Source organism: Misgurnus anguillicaudatus, chromosome 22 (assembly GCF_027580225.2).
Source record: "Misgurnus anguillicaudatus chromosome 22, ASM2758022v2, whole genome shotgun sequence".
Lineage (NCBI taxonomy): Eukaryota > Metazoa > Chordata > Actinopteri > Cypriniformes > Cobitidae > Misgurnus > Misgurnus anguillicaudatus.
The window spans coordinates 39,184,147-39,199,821 of record NC_073358.2 but is presented as its reverse complement, the minus strand read 5'-3'; the positions used below and the strand labels follow the sequence as shown (position 1 = coordinate 39,199,821).

At 35.3% G+C, this 15,675-nt stretch overlaps 2 protein-coding genes across 4 annotated transcripts in view; both read left to right on the top strand.

Annotated features, from left to right (window-relative positions):
• The window catches only part of LOC129439929 (uncharacterized), a 112,370-nt gene extending 100,872 nt beyond the window's left edge, over nucleotides 1-11,498 (top strand). Inside the window, exons 2-12 of one of the 3 annotated variants that reach the window (XM_073860652.1) lie at nucleotides 4,938-5,417; nucleotides 5,634-5,837; nucleotides 5,924-6,117; nucleotides 6,208-6,273; nucleotides 6,393-6,465; nucleotides 6,629-6,832; nucleotides 7,255-7,448; nucleotides 7,987-8,017; nucleotides 8,175-8,233; nucleotides 10,017-10,044; nucleotides 10,133-11,498. In XM_073860652.1, the coding sequence (XP_073716753.1) occupies nucleotides 4,938-5,417; nucleotides 5,634-5,837; nucleotides 5,924-6,117; nucleotides 6,208-6,273; nucleotides 6,393-6,465; nucleotides 6,629-6,832; nucleotides 7,255-7,448; nucleotides 7,987-8,017; nucleotides 8,175-8,233; nucleotides 10,017-10,044; nucleotides 10,133-10,143 (1,544 nt within the window). In that variant the 3' untranslated portion in view covers nucleotides 10,144-11,498. The remainder of the gene's footprint in view (nucleotides 1-4,937; nucleotides 5,418-5,633; nucleotides 5,838-5,923; nucleotides 6,118-6,207; nucleotides 6,274-6,392; nucleotides 6,466-6,628; nucleotides 6,833-7,254; nucleotides 7,449-7,986; nucleotides 8,018-8,174; nucleotides 8,234-10,016; nucleotides 10,045-10,132) is intronic. The other 2 variants (XM_073860653.1, XM_073860654.1) reach the window with 2 other exon arrangements.
• On the top strand, nucleotides 90-4,872 carry LOC141358760 (butyrophilin-like protein 1). The gene is made up of 5 exons (XM_073860327.1): nucleotides 90-2,214; nucleotides 2,421-2,448; nucleotides 2,566-2,904; nucleotides 3,981-4,036; nucleotides 4,807-4,872. The coding sequence occupies exons 2-5, from the start codon at nucleotides 2,430-2,432 to the stop codon at nucleotides 4,870-4,872; spliced, it is 480 nt and encodes a 159-aa protein (XP_073716428.1). The 5' UTR covers nucleotides 90-2,214; nucleotides 2,421-2,429.
• Nucleotides 11,499-15,675: the final 4,177 nt, after the last annotated feature.

The window sequence follows — 15,675 nt, the reverse complement described above, 5'->3', positions numbered from 1 at the left end:
CCCCTTGCATTGAGCCGTTTGTGTGAAGAGTTGCCAGACCTTACATCTTGATGTAGGTCTGGCTAACCAGGCTATGTGTATTTAGTTAAAGGTTGAGTAGAGGAATGATAACAGCAAGAAAAATAATTGATTATTAATATTTGTTTAGTTAAATTCTTCATCTTTACCCAGCATTGTATGAAATTATTTGATTCTCAGTTTGACTTTTGTCTTAAAAAAAAACAAAAACGTACAACCATAAAGGCTTTGATGCAAAGACTGAAATATCAACAATGTCTTACATCCCATATCAACAACAAAATATTACTAGAAAGTACAAAAAAATACATTCATAACACCAAAACTTGGTTTAACACCAATGATACAATGTAACACCGATGACAAAATTAGAATATAATGATATAAAGATAATGAATATGATAAAACTTATAAACTTTCATAAAATTTTCCATCTTGTTTTGTTTTTATGCTTTTATGTTGGTCAGTTAAAGGAATACTGTTTAGGAAGTACTCATTAGAGAAGTAACACTAATGACAGTAACACCAATGATGGTAACACCAATGACAATTTACAGAAAAAACTAATATTTTAACAAAATGTCTGCCATTAAACATGTGCCATTACATCAGAGATGTAACAATCACATACTTATTCAGTATAATGTATTTTTATGTAAAGATCTTAACACCCATGAAAAACTTCAAAGAGCTGATGCATTGTTTCAAAATAAAAGTGCTTTGGGTAGGGTAACACCAATGACATAAATTTGGGGGACAAATATTTATTTGATATTATTCATATTAATAGTGTATTTTTACCATTTCAGTGTTGTAGTAAATTCATACAGGGTTAAAGGTAAATGTAAATTTGATTTGTTTAAAAAAAAACATGGTTTGAAATAATAAGTACACAGTTCAACTTCCATGTATGATCAAAGGGACAGGGCAATTTTCAGGACCAGACATTTTAAAAAAAAGTTTAAAAAAAGAAAAAAATTAAATAAATAAACTCTCTCATCATTTTAAGGACAGTCTATATTTATTAAATATATATCATTATGGGATTATTGGGTCAAATTAAATGATGAAGGGGTCTGCAAAAGCAAGGGACAAGCATTTCTACCTTTTTTGTAGAATGACCCCAATGCTGGGTTGGAAATAACTTTTATTTCCATTACAACACTTTTTTTTTTCATTACATACATTATATTCATTACCTATGTTAAGCATTAAAAGCATTTGTATATAGTGAGAACAAGTTCATAAAAAGAATATTTTAGCTGTACTTATACTGTCATCACCTCATCTTTTTTGAATTATGAACTATATCACTGCACTTCATCTGATTTTGCCTGATAACTTCATAAATTGAAACATTGCTGATCATTACAAATGAATGCGGTGTATATCTGTAAAATGTCCCCTTTTGCTTACATAAACTATGACAATCTATTTTAATTGATAGTAATTGAAATTTTAGAGAAATTAAAATACAATGGACAATAGATTTAAATATAATGCAAAATAAGTTTATTTAACAGAAGCTCTGTCTGCACGTAATAAATACTGTGGGTTTACACCAGATGCGAGATCAACAATTTGCGCAAGTAGATTACATACAAAGTCAATGCAAAGAAGCGATCAGACGCGTCCTCGCATGAGGCGATGCGAATGACGCGATATGGGCGGCGCGTTTGCCGTGAAAACACGGGCTATTCGCCATAAACGCGTCTCCGCGTATAAATATTCAACTCGAGCGTAAATCCCGCGAGTAATCTCGATTTTTTTTACGGGACTTTTAATTGAATTTACATTTGTTTCATGTATTAACCAGGTGATGAGGAAATCGTAGTTATAGTGTCATGTGAATTTGGGGTTGTATTTAATTAAAAATTACCTCATTTTGAATTCAAATTCATTTAAAAAGCAAACAAGCTAGATTCTCTATGTTTAATCTATAAGGTATGAGATGCTGTGCTATGTGTGAATGTACTGTAGTGCCTGCAAACCTGTTTTTTCTGCTGCAAGTGAAAGTGAAAGTGTTTTCTTGGTGTGACAGCAAAGCAAACACCGCTCGGCAAAGGTTATTATTAAAGAATTGAAAATAAATTTGCGTATCTCACTGCTTCATGAGACATTTTTTTCCAGCTTCAAGTCGTTCTTCATTCATTCATTCATTAGCTAAGACAGGAGACGTGGTGAAGGACAGGAGAGGTAAGTGCAGTTAGCAATAAGCTACAAACGTTTTGTTTTAAACAGATTAGTGCTGGACATTAGTGTTTAATTTATATTTTATAGCACAAATGCATTCATTTATCATTCACACTTCATTTTTGAAATCAGTTTTATGGTGCTTTCAACACTGGCTTTCACAATGCACATCTTTAAAAATGTTGTAAAAACGTTTTCTCTTTTTTAAGAAAAAAGTAATGGCAGCTGCAGGCAGCAGTAAGTTTTATTCAAACATTTTTATAATTTGCTTATGCTTGAGTCTGTGTTTGAGGTGAATTCATTTGTTTAAGTTGTTTTTCAAATGCTTAGAATAAAAAAAATCCTGCTTTACAGATGGGTTTCAGCTCATTGTCCCTAAAACAGCTGAGAGTGTTGAAGTTAATCTGGAGTGTGATGTCACAGTACCGTGTTACCTGTCACCTGAAATCAGTGCTGTTGACATGGAGATCAGATGGTTTAAGGAGACAGACTGTGTGTGTATCTATAAGAAAAAGCAGGTAACAGAGGGGAGAAACTTCGAGGGCAGAGTAAATCTGTTTTCTCATGAACTACTAGAGAGAGGAGATGTTTCCTTGTTATTGAGGAACTTCAGAGAGTCAGATGTTGGCGTGTACCTCTGTCAGGTCATCTGTGGAGACGTAACAGACGAGATGACAGTGCAAGTAAAAGAAGGCCAGTTTTTATAATGCATTGTCAACAAACATGACTCAAAAAATTCAAGTGGTAAAGCTATCAACATATACACTGTAAAAAGTGAAAAGTTGTTTCAACTTAAAAAGTTACTTTAACCCTCAATTGGTCCTTGGGGTCTATATGACCCCAAACGAGATTTCATTAGTTAAAAAAGGTTCTCTTCATCTCAGAGATATACAATTTTGTGACTTCCTAAGTAATCTATCACACACACACACAGACATGGACACACACACGCTTTATCTCTCACCCACTCTCTCTCTCTCTCTCTCTCTCTCTCTCTCTCTCTCTCTCTCTCTCTCTCTCTCTCTCTCTCTCTCTCACACACACACACACACACACATTCAGTCAAATTTTTGTGGCATGTTGTACAAACAGACATTTCAAAATGCAAATATTTATTTCAAAATAATATTTATTTTAATGTCCTTTCTAACGTTTATATATACATAAATTCACAAAATATATTACTATAGTAATGCAAGCAGTTGCCCATATCATGTAAAATGAATAGGTCTCTATGGGCCTCTGCTGGTCAAATTGATTTCATTCATAAACTGTAATTCTTTTATGTTTTTTTCTTCTAAACAACAGATGGCCGAATTCAACACATAACATCTATATCAATATCTAAAAACAATTTAAATCAAATTTAGATCATAATTTATGTGAACGTTTCATAAAAAATGTGATATTTTTCAGGCAAACTTTTGGTGTAGTTGAGGAATTTAGTAGTAATAAAGTACTTCAAATCTCAACACACAGCTTTCTTGTATAGATGAGAAGTAAACAAAAAAATATTATTTGTATTATTGAAAATGTATATATTTCTTACAATTATCCTTTCAATTTTGGGGTCATATAGACCACAAGAGCCAATAGTGTAAACAGAAAAAGAAGACCATTTGAGGGTTAATTGGTAACACTAAAAAACATAAGTTGATTAAACTTAAATGCACATGAGAGCAGATGGTTTTTTGCAGGTTTCACATATATTTTTGAAGGCTTATTTTAAAAAAAATCATAAGTAATGATCTTCGCAATGTTCTTCTTAGCAAGAGTACGTCCACCAACTATTCAAAGCAAAAGTTTTCATCTGACAATACGCAAGGTAAGCAACTGTTTATTATGAATATTATTAATTCATTCAATGTTGTTCAGTGTGCATTGGATTTTCTAGTGATATAAAAACAGAGAGGTTTAAAAAATGTAAAAATCAAATCAAATGTTTTTATTTGACATCTATGTAGGAGATATTACCAGAAGATTGATCTTAAAGGAATAGGTCACTCCAAAATGAAAATTAGACCATATTTTACTCACCCCCCCCCCCCCCCCAAGCAGGTGTACAGTATATTATTTTCTGCTTTCAATCAGGCTTATCTTAAATAATATCCTGGCTCTTTTCAGCTCTATACTCTAAAAAAACAAATGGTGCTATATAGCACCAAAACTGTTGCTTTGGATCGTAATCATAGAAGAACCGTTTTTAGTGCCATATAGCACCGGTGAAGCACCAGTGAAGCACCTGTGTAGAACCATATAGTGCTTTGTAGAACCATATGTGGTGCTTCACCGGTGCTATATGGCACTAAAACCGGTTCTTCTATGATAACAATCCAAAGCAACAGTTTTGGTGCTATATAGCACCGGTTGTTTTTTTAGAGTGTATAATAGAATTGGATAGTGCCTCATTTTAAAGCTCCACAAAGCACATCCATCCATCAAAAACTAATCCATCATAGAGTACAGTCAGTAACATTAGCGGTCAGTTATTTACACTTTTCAACATTTTAACAGAGTAATGATATTTCCAGATATGATATGAATTGCATTTAATATGTTGAATAATTCTTAAGACTGATTTCTTTACTTTAACAGATAAAAAATTCATGGGATAAAAGACAGAGAGAACAAATGGAGCAATCCTCAGGTGAATATTGTTAAAGTGTCTATTAAACATCAGGACAGGCACAAGAAACACATATTTTAATGTTATTTCCCTCTTTCAGAGCTTGTATTGAATAATGTAGAGGAACCCAACCAAAAGTTTGTCGAGGCTTTCAAAGATCAAAGCAAACAGGAACCAACTGAATTAAAGGAGACGGTGATGGATTTGAAGAAAAAAATAGAAAGTAAAAACTGTGAACTAGATGACAAAAACAGAGAACTGGAAAAATATGTAAAGACCCAAATGGAGATGAAGGAACAACTTAAAGAAATGCAAACCAAACTTACAGACACGACAAAACAACTGAAAGAAAAATCTGTTCTTCTAGAAAATAAAGAATCACAAATCCAACAGTTAGAGAAACAAGTATTGCAAAAAAACAAAGAATATGAGGAGATGCAAAATCAGCTAAAAGAGAAAAACACAGAGATGGAGAATCTGAAGAAACTGATGAGTGAGAAAGAGATACCAAAGAACACAGTCCAAAACCTGGAAACCAGTAAACAACAGCAACAGGAAACACACCAACAGCTGTGTTCAGGTCAGCAGTTACTGGTTTAAACGACAAATGCTGGTCTTTATTTTACATTCAGATTTTGACAAGAAAACAAACAACTTAATATTTATGTATAATTTACAAGCATGCCTATGTCCACGTACAGACATTGGAGGAAAAGGCTCCTCACACAAAACAGCATTATATTGAATATTTGTATTTTCCCATGTTTATTTCATGCTTATTTCATGCATTTTCCAGGGGGAGTCAAACTCTGCTCCATTTTGGCTGGAAAAACAAATAACTCTCACAGGAGATTTATTGATACTCTGATGAACCAAATCCCTGAACTGAAGGAAGTTCCTACAGTGGATGAGAGTGATGTTGTTTTAGTTTTCTGTCCTATTGTCTCTCGAGCTGGAACAGATATTGAAGCAGCACTGAAACGATTCACAGACTCTACAGGTTAGTTATTTATTATCATCATGTTTTTAAGAAAACACAAAATTATTAATTTTTAAAATATCTTCAATACTTTTTTCTTTGAATAGCATCTAAGCTGAATGTTCTGGTGGTGCTACATCACACATTTGAGCCAGAGAAAACTGTACCAGACAGCAGCAGATGTGTTAACAGGAATGATATTCTGACAGTGGACTGTCTGTTCTATGAGGATACAGGATTACTGGAGTGTCAGAAGAATCATGATGCTATCGACAAAGTTGAGAAATGGTTAAAAGAGAAGGTGAGCTACAGTATTTATCACTAATGAATAATGAAAACTGCATATCACTGACTACAAAAATTTAAGATCATGTTATATTTTTCTCTTCAGGAAAGAGTATGTCCAACTAAGAACCCTGTTAAATCTCAACTACAAAAAAGAAAAAGGTCTACGGAGGTAAGTTATTCCAGTTTTTTATCAATCTGCACATTTTGCTTTTGTAGTGCAAACACCTATTACTGTTTTATTTACAAATATATGTCAATGATTTTACCTTATCTTTAATGTATCTATAGGATGAAAGTAAATCTGAGGAAGTGGAATCTAAAAAGAGGAAAACAGATCAAGAGGCACAATTAAGAAACACAGGTCAGTCTTTTTATCAATAAGAGGGCTCACAAAATAACTGCTTTTTTAGTCACTCATATTACTGTACATTGCTGTTCTGGTTTATATTCATTGTTCAGAACTGATCCATTATAAATACATCCATTTTCAAAACTATGCTGTTTCATACTATTACCTTTCATAGGGGAGGTCAAAGTTTGCAGCATTTTGAGTGGAAAAACAAACGACTCTCATGTGGGATTTTTCAACAATCTGAGTTCCCGCATTAAGCGTCTGAAGAAAGCTCCTACAGTGGATGAGAGTGATGTCGTTTTGGTTTTCTGTCCTATTGTCTCTCGAGCTGGAACTGATATTGAAGCAGCACTAAAGAGATTTGATGACTCCACAGGTAATTTATGTTATCACCATTCAAACAGAAATGCAAGAAAATAAACATTAGTTATTTCTTTAAGGAACAGTATGTAAAAAATGAATATCAATGAATCATAAAATGGCCCTAATATGTCACTAGACATGAAGAAATCATTTTTATTTCAAATACTTATATCACTGACAACAGTGGTCTGGCCAGGATATTGTCATTTAAAAAGTGGAGTTGCAGCCCTCAACTGATGTTTATGTTGTCATGTTGTGTATTGGCCACCAGTTGCGCGATTGCATTATGAGTTTTAGCCACAAGTTTTGTGATTGCAATATCAGTTTTGGCCACAATCCTACATACTGTTCCTGTAAATAATCAGTGTAAAGACGATATATTTTAAGGCAACTTAAAACATATTTACCTTTATATTGATCTGTTTCCTTGAATAGCATCTAAGCTGAATGTTCTGGTTGTGCTACATCACACGTTTGACCCAGAGAAAACTGTACCAGACAGCAGTAGATGTGTTAACAGGAAGGATATACTGACAGTGGACTGTCTGTTCTATGAGGACACGGGATTACTGAAGTGTCAAAAGAATCATGAAGCGGTGGATAAAGTTGTAAACTGGTTAAAGGAGCAGGTATTTAACAAGATGATCCACACATTATGAATACTGCCTAAAATTATTTTAAAACATCAGGTCACTATAGGGCTGGGCAAATAAAATGATTTTTTCGATTAATCGTTTTTTTTTTACATGGTCAAATAAAAATCGATTCTCAAAGGCCACAAATCGATTTTTTTTTATGAAATAACCTGATCCTGTTTGATGCATTTAAAATTAGAGATGGGTTCTGTTTTAATATACCCAAGTGTACCTAAAATAAAAAAGTGTAATATACAGGTTGGTGGCTCTTAATTTATTTTTATTAATTACCCACTTGTAAACTTATGTTCACTGTTTTTTTTTATAAATCAAGTATTTGTATTAAATCTATATTCATTCAATTGAATCAAGAATCAAGTATAAAAATCAGAGAACCGGAATCGAATGGAGAAACGAAATCGAATAGATCTGGTAGCTTATGAATCGAAATCGAATCGATCCAGAACATCTGAATCGATACCCAGCCCTACAGGTCACTGTTACTTAGGTCACCTTGTATTTTTCTGCACAGGGGAAGAGAGTGGGAGATTTTCCACGTCAAAGTAGGTTTGAAAATTTACTTTTCCGTAATAAGTTAACCTATTGGTTAAGTAACCTTTATTTGGTTTAAATAATACAGTAGGATACTTTACAAAGATCCCTGTGTTTTGTCTGCAATTTCACATACTAGTCAGTAACAATGTCAATTTTTTGAAACAGACAAGTCATCTTGCAACAAATCATTGTTTTGGTCTTCACAATGGTCAAATTTTACACAGGTAAAAACACATAACTACCAAACAGCCTACTAAAATGTACTACAATCTAAAAAAAAGCTGGGTTCTACTTAACCTATTGTTGGGTCAAAAAGGAACAATCCCAACTGTTGGGTTAAATTAACCCAAAAAATGGGTTAAACAACCCAGCATTCTGGGATGAAACAAATTACAACCCAAAAGGTTGGGTTTTCCATTTATGTCCCAACAATAGGGGTAAGCATGACCCACCACCAGTGTTAGTAAACGTTACAAGTAAACGTACATTACATAATAATATTACTTTTCTGAAGTAACAGGTAATGCATTACTTTTTAAATGTACACATTAATTACTTACTGAGTTACTTTGTTTAAAAAAGTAATGCAAGTTACTTCTCAGTTTAATTAATTTGATTTAAAAATAATAATGTACTGAATTAAACTGAATGTAGTCATGTAGAATTATGCAAACTCTATGCATGCGCGAGTTGGAGTCAGAAACGGATGTGGTAGGCCAGAGCTTGACATTTTTGTGATGGAAAATGCAATTTCTGAATGCAGAGCTTCTCAGTAATAAAAACACCTGCAAGGCCTGAAAGAGATCAAGCCTTAAGCATGTAACGCCTAAAGTAATGCAAAAGTAACTTAAAAGTAACATAAGTATTACTTTCCATGAAAAGTAACTATGTAACGTAATTAGTTACTTTTTGGGGAGTAACTTAATATTGTAATGCATTACTTTTAAAAGTCACTTTCCCCATCACTACCCACCACTAATTAAAATGTATGTCTATACATCAGTGCAACAGAGCAGGTATTACAGAACATAAAATCACTGTTTTCCATTGTTTTGTTTTCAAACAAATGCTCTTGGCATGAGGAAGTGATGTAAGGAAAATTTATTTCCTTATAAATACATTAGGCTTAAAGGAATAGTCTACTCATTTTCAACATTAAAATATGTTATTACCTTAACTAAGAATTGTTGATACATCCCTCTATCATCTGTGTGTGTGCACGTAAGCACTGGAGGGCGCTGTGACGCTTCGATAGCATTTAGCTTAGCCCCATTCATTTAATTGTACCATTTAGAGATAAAGTTAGAAGTGACCAAACACATCAACGTTTTTCCTATTTAAGACGAGTAGCCATACGAGCAAGCTTGGTGGCACAAAACAAAACGCAGCACTTTTCTAAGCAGATTCAAAAGAGGAACTACATTCCACGGCGCAAGAGCACTCCTGGGAGTACTTGGACTCGGCGCAGTAACACCCTCCCTCTCCCATTATGAGAGTGAGAAGGGGAGCGGACTTTTCAGGCGAGTCGAGGTGCTTCCAGGAGTGCTATTGCGCCATAAAATATAGTTCCTCTGTATTGCTTCAGTTGCAAGGAATGTATGGATCTGCTTCCATATGCTTTACTGAATAAAATTTAAAGGAAAAGAAATCGAAGAAGTCTTTTGTTTGAAAATTCTGTCATTATTTACTCGCCCTCATTGTTCAAAACCTGTATGAGTTGTTTTTCCTATAGGAGGTACCGTCAACTGTGTAGTTACCAACATTTATTAAAATATCTTCTTTTGTATTTAACAGAAACTCATACAGGTTTAAAAAACAAGAGGGTGAGTAAATGATGACAGAATATTTTTTGGGGGGGGGGGGAAACAGTCCTTTATCTATTATTTAAAACATTTCATAAGAATCTGTGGTTATAACAAATAAAACATAAACCTCTCTAATGGCAGAGTAAACAAAACAAGTATTAAACTGTATCTAACTTATTCACTATGTAATTTTTCTCCACAGTGGATAAAACCAGGATCTTCAAGTGACAGTAAGCCCAGTTCGGTTTAGTTACTGTTTTAAATATATGATTCATATGTAATGACACAATGTCACAATAATAATTATTTGCTTTGTAGATCATGAGTGATCAATAAGGATGGTGGAGAAGAATAACACAGAGGATAATGTTGTTCTGCATCTGTTGTTCGGCTCACTATTCAGAACGATCCTTTGACTGACAGCCCTTAACTGTACATCAACACTCTCTAGATTAACATTAGCTCACATACAGGTGCTGGTCATATAATTAGAAATCAAAAAGTTGATTTATTTCACTAATTCCATTCAAAAAGTGAAACTTGCTGGCTCTGATTGGATTGTAGGTCTGCCGTAAAGCAAGTTTTTGTAGTTTTCACTCGAACTACAGGACCGCTACCCAACGGTTGGAAACTTCTTTAGTGCGGTTTTGGCCGATAGAGGGCTGCAAAGCAAATGTGAAAGTGCCGTTTACCCTGTTTTGAGTGGATGAACCACTGAAACTTTTTTGGAAACGTTATTTTAAGGTAAAAAAACCTCTTTGGTGTTGCTTTAAGGGGCAGTATTATTCCCTTCTGACATCACCAGGGGAGCCAAATTTCAATGAGCTATTTTTTCACATGCTTGTGGAGAATGGTTTACCAAAACTAAGTTACTGGGTTGATCTTATTCACATTTTCTAGGTTGATAAAAGCACTGGGGACCCAATTATAGCACTTAAACATGGAAAAAGTCAGATTTTCATGGTATGTCCACTTTAACATATATTTTATGGTACTTTAATTTAAAAAAATAAGACTTTAAATTATACTTAACTTTCTGATCAACTTTCTGTGTATCAAACACAGTCAAATATATTAAAGTGACCAGATTTTAAAATAAAAGGCAGGGATATTTGGTTCAATGGTCAAAATATTGAAATCTTGTAATTATTTAAGAAATAAAAAATAGAGACAAAACCTTTTAGAATGTGTTTATTTATTTGTATTTTTGTGGGTTTGTGGAGAATAAAACACCAGAAAACGGGACTGTCCTGTTATAATATTATTATAATATAATATTAAAAATATATAATACTATCATATTTTGTAAACATTTGTCTGTAAACTAACCAAAGCATTACTTACCATTACAAATCTGAATCTGTCTTGTCTTGCTTACCTGAATTTTGTAAGCAGGTTTTGCCAGTTTTGTGGTCCAAATTATGTTTATGTAACTTAAAATGTTAAGGTATAAAAAGCTGTTTTGAAACAATATGTGAAGTCTTGCAGAAATAAAATTATGATTTAAAAAATGACTTCATGTGTTATTGGCATTACTAACCTAAACAAATGACCCTGAGGACAAATACTGTATATAAACTTCATGTCAGTTAAGTGTATATTGTAGCTTTTAGTTTTATAAAATTGCACCTTATTCATCTAGGTATGACAGCAGCACTTATATAAGGACACATGATTACTCGAGTATCAGATTATCTGTAATGCAAAAGACAAAGTGATGAAATGATTGCAGCAGAAATTGAAAAAGATGCTGTATAATATAATGTACATGCAGTGCCATTTAAGACAGTACATAGGCCGAAAACATTTTGAAGTCTCATGTTGCTGCCTTCGCTTCGAAATTCAGCATGAGGCTCTACTTTCAATGTAAAGCTAAACATATGTTTACCAGATTAGTCAGATTTTATTTGTTATTTTAAGTTATACTTAATTTGAATAACTATATGAGTGTTTTCTACTTGTTTTTCCATTACCTGAGGCTTATGAACCAACTTTTCAGGTGTTTAACTGATGTCAATTCAGATCTACAATGATACATAAATCCAACAGTCTGATAGAGAGTGCATTATTGTGTGTTCCCTGGGTTTGAACCCATAATCTTATGCGCTACCACTGAGCTATATATAGGAGCATCTCTACTTATTATTTCAATTAGAAAGGTGAAACCCAACCAGGTAAACAAATCTCTATTTTTGTATTGTTTAAACTAGGGATGCTCCGATCGATCGTCCTATGATGCTTTGCTATGCTTCTCAATGAATTATTAAGGTGAAATGCCGTTACATCAAAAGCCAGAGGGCGCTCTCGTGCAGAAACTCAAAATGCGCTGCAGACGAAGAACCATACGCAGCTCCAGGAAATGGCTTAAGGATATTTATATACCTGTTCTTCAAACCTTTTCAGGTATTTTTATGATAATAAAGATGATGTTTGACGAGTGTTGCTTTTTCAAATGCATGTTTTAAACGATGTTTTAAACAGTGATTTCAGATCGGCAGAATTTAACCACACCCATGAATGCAAACACACAGTCACCGAAATCAAGACTCCACAGCACAGTGATATATACAACCTGTATTTATGAATTAGTGCAGATATCAGTTCATAAATGATTTAATGTCTCATTTCTATACAAGTCATCTGCTCATTCCACTCATTTCATCATCATCATCATCATCAATCAAACCCAGTGCTTTGCTGAAGATTGAAACCCTTTTGATAAACATGCACAACTGTTGCATAGAAATCACCTCTATATTCTCTTTCATGCAACTTGATAAGTATTTTTCTTTAGTTTCATGTGTAAAACGACTGACTTTGGATAAAGGAGGGAAACCCACACGCCCCTCCTTTATTTTAGGGCTTGTTTTTTTTCATTCTTTCCAAAATTATAAAAACAAAAGACTTGCTGGTGAGGTCAAGCGGGCAGATGATGAACTAAAGAAATTAAGCAAAGCTAGCAAAAGTAAATTGCATCACAGACAAATATAGAGTTCGGATCGTATATTGACAATATCGGTCAAACGTTGCAGATAAAAAGAAGTTCAAGTGAAGTTCAAAAAAAGTTATCTTGAGATGGTGCTTGCAGCTGCTGATAAACTTGCTGTGCAACACTGAACTCATGTGGCGGCTTTTAGAAATGCATGACGTAGGAAAAAGCATCCAGTGTTTATTCCCATACTCCAGATTGGTTTAGGTGAAATTGTGCTTTTTGCAGACAGACCCCAGATGAGGTCACTCTGAAAGAAATGATGGATAAACAGAAGCGTCCAAAAGCAAAATGAAGTCCAATATTTTTTTGGATATATTTGATGGTGGGAGAGGGGAGTTGGCTTGCCGGTTACTTCAGCGAAGATGAAACAGAGACAAACACAACAACATTTCAGTAACAAACACATCACTTAATCACATTTATCAGAGGCAGATATACAGTACAAATTTAAATCGCTCTCAATAAATGTCTTCATTTACTATGCAGCGTATAATGTACATCTTTCAGTCCTGGGAAGATTTGACTCTATTACACCGGGTTTAAGCAACGCTGGTAGCCAGACTGGGCCTAACCGGTACTCTAAGTGATGATGTATTTTGTATCATGTGACCTCTTTAACTTCTGCATGCTCATTGTTGGGTGTAGCTCTGCACTATCACTGAACATTTTAGATGTTGGAAAACAGACATCAGCTTATCTTTACATGCAGGTCAAAGTACTTCATGTTTTATTTAAGCTGATCAGAGGTCAGGTGCGTCTGTATGAAATACTTTCACAAGTGCTTAACCAGCAGGTGTGTTTTAACTGCATAGCAGCCTACTTTCATACTGAGTCTGTCTGACTGGGATTTCCCATTATGTATCTCCATCTCTATGTAGTCATTAGGGAATTACAAATTTTTGGACATTCAATCAGTCTGTAAAGGGAAAGGATAGTCTTTAGTTCATTAGGTCATCTCACAGTGGGGAAACCTTGGGAATTTGTTTGAAAAAATTTGCCACAGGTGGCATTGTAAGTGTGATTACTTATAATTGTACTTAAAGGGATAGTTTTTGTCATCATTTACTCACACTCATGTTGTCCTGTATGCATTTCTTTCTTCTGTTAAAGGTGGGGTGCATGATCTCTGAAAGCCAATGTTGACATTTAAAATCATCTAAACAAACACGCCCCTACCCCAATAGAATCTGGACCTTCTTTTGATAGACCCGCCCCACACATACGCAGCCCAGGCAACGATGTTGGTTAGTAGACACGCCTCTTACTGCTGATTGGCTACAAGTGTGTTTTAGTAGTCTGCCAGACTACCTTTTCCAAAGTGTTTTTCAAAAATCATGCACCCCACCTTTAAGATTTTTTTAACCACACAGTTGATGAAACCCAATGACTGCCACAGAAGACCCAAAGTCAACGTGTACCACAATTTCTCAAAATGTCCTTTTTTGTGTTCAACAGAATAAAGAAACTCAAACAGGTTTAGAACAACATGAGGGTGAAACAACATTTCTGGATGAAATATCCTTTTCCACATTCTACATGATTTAACACCGTAGAGCAGTGCTTCCCAATTCTGGTCCTCGCTTAACCCCTCCCAGAAAGTTTTAGATGTTACCTTATTTAAAATACCTGATTTATCTCATCAGACTCCTTCCAGAATGGTTAAAGCCACAATCACACTAGACTTTCCTTCCTATTGACTTCCATTTATACGCAAGTGAATGCGTCTCGCGGCAGGAATGAGGCGTTTAGCACGGTAGACGTGATTCCACCTCATTTGTGCATCTAGAATGGCGCGAATTGAGCGTTGTGGCGGGAAACACGCAAGTTGAAAAATTTTAACTTCGGGGGAAAACACGCCGCGTTAAGCGAGCGGAGTTGCAGAAGCCCCTCCCATGATGCGAATTTCCGCATGAATGTCTCGATGACTAGAATTTCACTCGTGGCTTTAACGCACGAATGAAGCGAGTAAACTCAAAATGTTCAAGCAGCAAACTAAACGCGGTAGAAACGAATTTGACGCCTCAAACGCGGCTGGTGTGAACCCACAGTAATGGGCTGATGAGTTGAATCAGGTGTTTTAAATGAGACAACATCTGAGGCCCTGTCCCAAATGTCACACTCTGGACTTGTGGGCTTCCTTAGAGTCCACACTTGATGACATCATGTAGTGCAGACCTTAGGGACCTTTGACGAGGACACCCTGGAGTCGTATTTTGTGACAGACTCGAGGGTCACGCTTGAAATAGGAAGAGAAGTTGCCCGTCAGTGTGAACTCCTCCCATCCGTCGTCTGATTTGTCTGATTGCGCTTTCCTGCAGCAGTGCGGGCTTCGCTGAAGACCTCATTAAAGGCGTTCTAAGCGAATCTGTGAGACGTCACTTTTTGTTGATGTTTTGTTTCGTGGTGCTAGGTTTGGCCACTGTGTTGTTATTGCCGTTTGTGAAGCCTGGGCTGTCTACAGAGATCGCTTTTTTACAGTTTGATCAGCGGACAGGCAGCAAGCAGATAATGAGGAGATGTTTGCTGTATGTAACAAAAAATGTTTTATGGTCTAAAACGCGTAAATTCACTTAGAACACCTTTTAGGGTGCAAAGGGGGCGCTGATGAGCACACTTTGGAGCGTAAAAATGACAAATGGCACACCCTACGGACTCGTAGACTAGGCGAACACGCGCAATTTAAGGCAACAAGCTCAAAAGTCCATATAAAGTGCACCATTTGGGACAGGGACTAAAACATTCTGGGAGAGGGTTTGCGTGGACCAGGATTGGGAAACACTGCCCTAGAGAATGATGCAGACATTTGATGTTGCATAGACGATGAGGCCAGTGAAGAGTCTGAACTTCTTAGTGGTAGTGACTGAAAAAT

Coding starts and splice junctions, on each gene's coding strand:
- LOC141358760 (XM_073860327.1), top strand. Junction 2,905..3,980: donor GACAGTGCAAGTAAAAGAAG/GCCAGTTTTTAT, acceptor TGTTCTTCTTAG/CAAGAGTACGTCCACCAACT. Junction 4,037..4,806: donor TTCATCTGACAATACGCAAG/GTAAGCAACTGT, acceptor TTACTTTAACAG/ATAAAAAATTCATGGGATAA.